General features: G+C 36.6%; 1 protein-coding gene across 2 annotated transcripts; it reads right to left on the bottom strand.

Moving 5' to 3' along the window:
• Nucleotides 1-1254: 1254 nt before the first annotated feature.
• On the bottom strand, nt 1255-6296 carry LOC113347308 (spliceosome-associated protein 49-like). Of its 2 annotated transcripts, none has more exons than XM_026590938.1 (5): nt 6169-6296; nt 4852-5063; nt 4503-4617; nt 4288-4420; nt 1255-2155 (listed from the first exon to the last, which is right to left on the bottom strand). In XM_026590938.1, the coding sequence occupies exons 1-5, from the start codon at nt 6200-6202 to the stop codon at nt 2152-2154; spliced, it is 498 nt and encodes a 165-aa protein (XP_026446723.1). In that variant the 5' UTR covers nt 6203-6296; the 3' UTR covers nt 1255-2151. The 2 variants fall into 2 exon arrangements, with proteins under 2 accessions (XP_026446723.1, XP_026446722.1); XM_026590937.1 differs by lacking the exon at nt 1255-2155 and adding an exon at nt 3175-3513.
• Nucleotides 6297-6901: the final 605 nt, after the last annotated feature.

The following is a 6901-nucleotide window of genomic DNA, read 5'->3' as shown; positions in this document are numbered from 1 at the left end:
CAAGCTAAAGATCTGCAAGGCTTTAGTTGGTCCCTCAGAATGAGGATCTGGGAGGGGATCCGCACTGATATGAAGATGTTTTAGCACCGTCAAATCCAAAGTTGAAGAAAAAGGTGAATTGAAGACAATAAATGAGTCTTCAAAGTGGGAGATTGTTAGTTAATTGAAGACTAATTAATTATTTTCTAAAGTTAGCCGTGATATTTTAGGAAAGGGGTTTCCTAAACCGGTTATAATTCTTGGTGGCCAAGTTTGTAACCTGTATAAATAGGTAATTAGGCTTTGTAGAATTATATTGTATAGAAAACGATTAAGAGATCGGTGAGAGATTTCTTGTATAACTTTTAGGGCTAAAGCTAGGGTTTCGTTGTGAGAGCATATTGGTGAGGAACAAGAGACAAGGTTATCGTCTCGGGTAATTGTTGCGGTGTAACCAAGGGTTTGCTGGGATTCACACGACGTTGTAATCGTTTTTCTTTACAGTGGATTTGCGTTGGTGCGGCTCAAAGTGGACGTAGACAATATATACAAGTTGTATGTATTGGTCGAACCACTATAAATCTTGTGTCTTGTGAGTTGATTTATCTTTCTCGTATTATTATAGTTGCTTGTACTTGGTTTACTTATTATTCATCATAATATCTCAAGATTCGTTATTCCGCGGTTGTCAGTATTTCCATAAGAAAATCCTGACATCCTCTGAACACAGCCGTTTCCATCAAAAGTACAGCTTTTCTTGTGAAAAGCATTGACCGAAGGCCTTTCGACCTTCGACACTAGTATCCTACCTTAATGCACCTCAGATCTGAAGACCGTTGTTCTGCTTCAATATCATGTTACTGGAGATTCAATGCTTATCAATATTATTGTAATCGATGAATCTTAGGGTATTATGTATCCTCGTATAATAGTGCTTTAGTAGTTTAATAAATTTCATGCTTTAAAAAAAAAATAAAAAAAAATCTTAAGGGGCGGAGTGACGATATTCATGGATCCTGCTGGATAAATAGAGATGAATATCATCATGGCTGTGGTGAGTCACACTAACAAGGAAATCGATAAGACTGATGTCGACACTTGACACACTTGACACTTTTATTCTCCAGCAATTATTCCCAGAAAGCGGGCCCCACTTTACTTCCCTCTAGCTCTGTGGTCCTACCAACTCCCTCAACCTTCTCACGTGGCACTATACTTGGTGCCCAACAAGCACATCACCAAAATCACCATCTATCAAAATCATCATTCTTTCCCAATTATTGAGGAGGGGGAGATTGCTTTAGATACAACAACAGACGTGGCCAATCTACTGAAGTTACAACAAATTTAGATCGGACCACAATTCTTACCTAAAATAGGCAACTGGGACCCACTCTCCGGAAGTCTAGCTATAAAACTCTGCTGTTTCATTTGTTCTGAAGACACAAAGATTGTTCCAACTTCCAAGTCTTAACACTGAAGATCTCACAGAACTCAAATTCAGAAAATATGAAGTCCACTTCTACACTTTTTAGTTCATTCAAGCGTCTGAAATCTCAGGCGAAGTCATCGCCAACGTCGTCGTCTGTAACTCCATGGCCTAATTCTCGTAGTTCATTCGACGGATGGTTAGCCGGAGAACTCGACGCATTAAGGTTTCGAGGAATTGAAGTCGGTCCATCTGAGTCTTCTTCATCGATTGCTACATGGTTCATGGGTGCAGTTGATGTTGCCATCGATAGCCAAAAAATTGCTTTGGAATTGTTTACGAATTCGTACTGCAAAAGTGATAGGAAAGCAATTGAAAATCATGTTGAAGACGTCGTGGAACTGCTAGATGCTTGCAATAATCTGCGGGAGAAAATAGAGACTATTCGTAACTACATCGATTTGATGAAGACCGTTGCGCATTGGCTAGATGGGAATTCGCAGCCAAGTACGACTGCAGTAGAACGTGTCGCCGTTCTATTAGATTCTTGTGAAAGATCAGAAAAGAAATTTGGAGGACTAGAGAAATGTCTCTCCAATCTATCGAAACTAGCCGTGAAAGGTTCTTGTGCAGGTAAATCCAGCGAGACGGCATTAGAAGAAATTCTGAGTGGTTCTAGAGCCATCACTGTTCTTGCAATTGGTGCAATCGGAATCATGTTGTCGTTTAGATCAAAACGTGGTTTACCTGTTACAAAATCATGTGAAATGTCACTATGGTCGAATTCGTTAAACGATCTACGCAAGGAAATGAAAGAAGGAATTGAAAATCACAGAAAATCCAGTGGTGCGGTTTTAGATGAGTTGAGAGACTTGGTTACCGCAGGCAAGAGATTGCGGGAAATGCTGAATTCCCAACGACTAGGAAATAAAGATGTTCAAAGAGAATTGAGGGTGTGTGTTGAGGAATTGAGAAGAGATTGTGGGGAAACAGAAAAGGGAATCATAGATCCATTAGAAGGAAGAATAGATGATCTCTATAAGAACTTGATTGGTGTTAGAATAGCGTTATTAGATGTTTTGTCACAACCAGACCTAAATTTTTAGTGGCCTTTCTGTAATTAACAACAAAAGGCTAAAAACCCCATTGATGGGGAGATAATTAACTCTGTAAAAAAAATCGATTTAACAGTAATCAATTAACCTTTCTCTGTCTTTTGTTTATAATGCTATTCTGATTCTCATGAAAATGCATGTTCCATTAACCTAAAATATTAGTAAAATTCCAAAAAAATTAGAAGGGTTTATCAAGACGAGGAAGAAAACATCATTCATGAGAAAACCTGTTAAAGTTAACTTATGTTACGGATGAGACTGGATGGCAATCCTACTGTTTTCATTGACGTCTAGACGAAGTTCAAGTTCCATAAACACCCATTAAAACCACATTGCAGATGAGACTGGATTTACTAAATAACTTCAGACATGTTTTAAGCAAAGAAAGGGTTTACGGTTGGGATCATCATCATAATCATCAATGAAATTGCAATCCTAATTTCCAAACAGTCCAAGTTACATAAACACCCACTAAAACCACACACATTAGTGAAAAGGGATATCAATTTCCTTTCTCTCTTTGGAATGGAATTCTCCTTCTGCGCAGATAAAAACCCGTTCTTTAGATGAAAATGAAAGTTTCATCTTTAGCATAAGAGAATCTATGGTTGGTGAAAATGAAAGTTTTATAGTACAGCAAACACTCTGGCAAAGTCTCAAGAGCTTATGATACAATGCACGCACCTTCAAAGTAGAGTTAAAACGATGATTTAGTCTGATTTTACATTGAACAGTGTGTTACAAACTTTCCTCTGATGTCCCCGTCTACAATTATCACTTGATTCTTTCGTATAACAGAGAACTTTAGATGACATATTAAGTCTCTCCGAAATTCAATCAAGCAAGGAAAAATATGAACCCAAACACAGACAGGAAGAGTAAAACTCCATCATAACAAGTTACCTACCTATCGAACACTCAACATCATATATCCCAGAGCTATGTTAGGTCTTCTTTTTGCACTACCTCTGAAACGATATTCTGCCGTTTCTAAAACCAAATTTCACACAATGAACCAATCAGTTTCCAGTATTGATAATAAACCAAAAACTACTCTCTTCCCGGATTTAGCCAAATCGTGAGAGATTAAAAAATAATAAAATCAGTCGATCAAAGTATCAAACCTTTAGAAAGTCGACAAAAAAAGAAAATTTCACAAAACAGTACTCAGCCTACCCTTTTATTCATAAGCCTATACTTTCTACTGGACATTTATTGGAATGTAGAGTCTACAGTATCCTCTACCCAAAATGATACTACGTAACTAACATTAACATTATTTGACGACTTTCATCTCACACTACATGAAAGTGAGATGCACATTCTATATAAAATCATACACCTTAAAGGCTTAAGATATTACTAGCATTTAGTTCTTGCCCCAAAAATATTAGGTTACTACAGAGAAACAATCCTACAAACACAAATATAGGGGGTATTATTTAATTAAATTTCCACTATAAAACAACTATCACTTAACGACAGACTAACAAAAGATAACCAAGTGACCTAATTCCTAAAGCTAAAAGATATACATCACACCTAAAAATGGATCTGCCACTATACAACAGACTCTACAGGAAAAGACACTAAAACTCAGTGTAAGCTTGATATCCATTGGCAATTCATGATTGAAAAGAGAGACTATACTGATAATCTAACTCGAAGGGTTCTAAGGCTAAGATTTTCACACCAAAGCTACACAACAACCATTTAAAAGATAATCACTATGAGACGAACATGACAGGGAGTTTGGAGTCGTACATTTTTCGACTTGAATTTGTGCGGCGAATGCTCTCTTCTGCTGCTCCTAAAACCTGACGACTGATGTCGTAATTTTTGCTGCTGAGTTCTAATCCATAACCATTACCCTGTTTTACTCCCGGAGGAGTTAATTCTGCAGAGGAGTGCTCAAAAGTAAGAAACAGACGAACAATTACACCATTTTCATGGAAATGAGTAAAGAAAATCTTAATCACCTTGTTGTATATCACTTGCGGTAAATGAAGAAAACCTTGTTTCACTATGGCTATAAATTAAGGGTTGAGGCCTTGGCTTGGAAGACAAGGGTGTAGTCTTATCTTGCCCAGATATCTGTTCCAGAGAAGATATTTCGCAAGATATAAGTAGAAAATAACTAATACGAGCGCCAGATACTCCAATAGATGTAAAACAATTAATTTTATTATTAGAAAACCAAATGACAAGAAATTGGGGGTATATAAAGAATCCAAAAGATAGCAAAGGCATTCCACCAATGAAAGACAGGCGTATTTGAAAAAGAGCCAAAAGTTTACATAGACGAAGTGAGAGGATACAAGAACGCACCGCAAATTTCAAAGATCTATTGTAAAGAGTCACAAGGCCAGTGAAAAGCCTGACAGCGTAGTCTGCTATCTCCTCAGTTTCATATTCCGCGAAGGCATAACCCTTGGGACGATTAGATTCTCTGTCTCGTGGAATGTGCAAGTCCACTACCCTTCCTGCCTGAATGAGGATATCATACAATACTCTTTCACTGACCCTCTCATCCAAGTTACCTATGTAAAAATAATTAACAACTACAAGTAAGATGGCTAAACTAAAGAAACCGGTAGCAAGTCAAACATGTCAATGACCCACAATGGGAATAAATTGACAAAACAAAAAAGGTACTGTACAGATTAGAAACACATACAAGAAAGTATGAAAACCTCGAGCAAGATATAGTGAAAAAAGAATTTACATGTATAGATGAATTAAGATCAGTTTCCAAAGAGAATTTCCCTCAACATAAGTACAAAAAGTAGACCTTCTGCAACAGAATAAGACACCGAATATATGATATACTACATAAGATAGGGTGCAGCCATGGGGTGGGTAAGAGACTGCCTGAACTAAACCCGTCACAAAATGCAAAATCAAAATTGCTGGATGAAAGGATGTGATTATTAAATAGCAAACCAAACAGCGCAAAACTGAGCCACAATAAAAGATGAAAATAGGGTCTACAGTCTAAACCCCTGTATGAGAATATGGGACATTGGTGTTTGTAAATACAACCATAAAATCAGAATCATCAGTTGAATCCTTTTCAGACCAACTTCTGAAATCAAACTTCATTCCAAGAGCTAGCGTCCTTCACGCATGCCTACTTCTATTCGATCTCATCCAGACTGTCAGTGTTCCTCGGTAATAAATCCAAATTTTTAATAAAGCCATCACCTTGAAAGAGTACAGGTTTGTCGACAAACAACAAAACTAGGGAACTATATGATGCAAAACTTTCAGTCATAATACCAACATCAACTAATATCACCCAACTTTTGTAGCAGCATAATTTCTCAACCATTAGGTATGAAACGATATATTGTTTCAAAAACAATAATAATTCAAACACATCTTGAAAACCCTAGAAAACATTATTACTATAATAATTGTGAAAATCTCAAAAATTGAGAAATTTAAGCTTAAAATTAAATTATATAATCAGATGAAACTTACATAGATCACATTATTCAATCACAATTTCAATATATAGGTCGTGCAATAAGAAAAATTTCAAACAGTTTGAAAATTAATATGGATATATATTATATTAAATTGGAACCCTGATACAATCATAAATAAGATGGAACTAATGAGAAAGAATTGACAGGAGCTTACCAACATAAACTGTGCAATCCCTATTTCCAGGCATGATTTGTTGCTTCGATTGTTGATGAACAGACCACGAGAGAGAATTCTTCCCCTCCCTATAAATAAAACTTCTGGCTTACACGATGATTATTCTAGCATCACCAATCCTTTTTATACCTACACTCGGATTATTATTCTTACACGCTCCTTACACCTAATGACCGGTAAGCACAATGGTATTACACCTTGTTCACCTGACTCATCTAACTCCACCTGACTGAGTCAAATCTAACTCAATATGTTTGTTGTATGAACCAGATCTGACTCAACTGACTCAAAAATATATGAGACACAGGCCTAGTCCAATGAGTCAGGAGTACTTTGTTACCCGACTCAGACCCGAGCCAGGGGTTAGATATGAGTCAGGTATCAAGTCAGATCTGATTCAAAATTAAAAATAAACGATCTGATATCTTATTCAAAGAGAATCAAGGATTGACTCAAGTCCATACCGCGAATCAAATGCAAACAAACATTGTGTTAGATAATACTCCTATGTAAACCCCTTTATATGCTCAGCAGTGACCAAACTTTTCTTAGCAAAATCTTTTTGATCACATGTTTGCTTATAAAAATAAAATAACTCTTTTTATGACAAATTTGCTTACAAAAATAAAATAACAACTCTCTAACCCAAAATTCTTTCATGTGAATCAAAATTTGACATTGGACCCGCGAGTTGTTCATCGCGATCTAAAAT

The sequence above is a fragment of the Papaver somniferum genome, chromosome 2, assembly GCF_003573695.1.
Source record: "Papaver somniferum cultivar HN1 chromosome 2, ASM357369v1, whole genome shotgun sequence".
NCBI lineage: Eukaryota > Viridiplantae > Streptophyta > Magnoliopsida > Ranunculales > Papaveraceae > Papaver > Papaver somniferum.
This window is presented reverse-complemented; position numbering and strand designations above follow the sequence as displayed.

What these genes read in the sequence shown, in the direction of transcription:
- LOC113347308 (XM_026590937.1), bottom strand. Translation starts at nt 6,202, where the DNA reads ATGCCTGGAAATAGGGATTGCACAGTTTATGTTG. An exon ending in ATAGATCTTTGAAATTTGCG is followed by an intron (nt 4,618 to 4,851) that starts GTGCGTTCTTGT and finishes TCTCTGGAACAG; the next exon opens with ATATCTGGGCAAGATAAGAC. An exon ending in ACAAATTCAAGTCGAAAAAT is followed by an intron (nt 3,514 to 4,287) that starts GTACGACTCCAA and finishes ATTTGGTTTTAG; the next exon opens with AAACGGCAGAATATCGTTTC.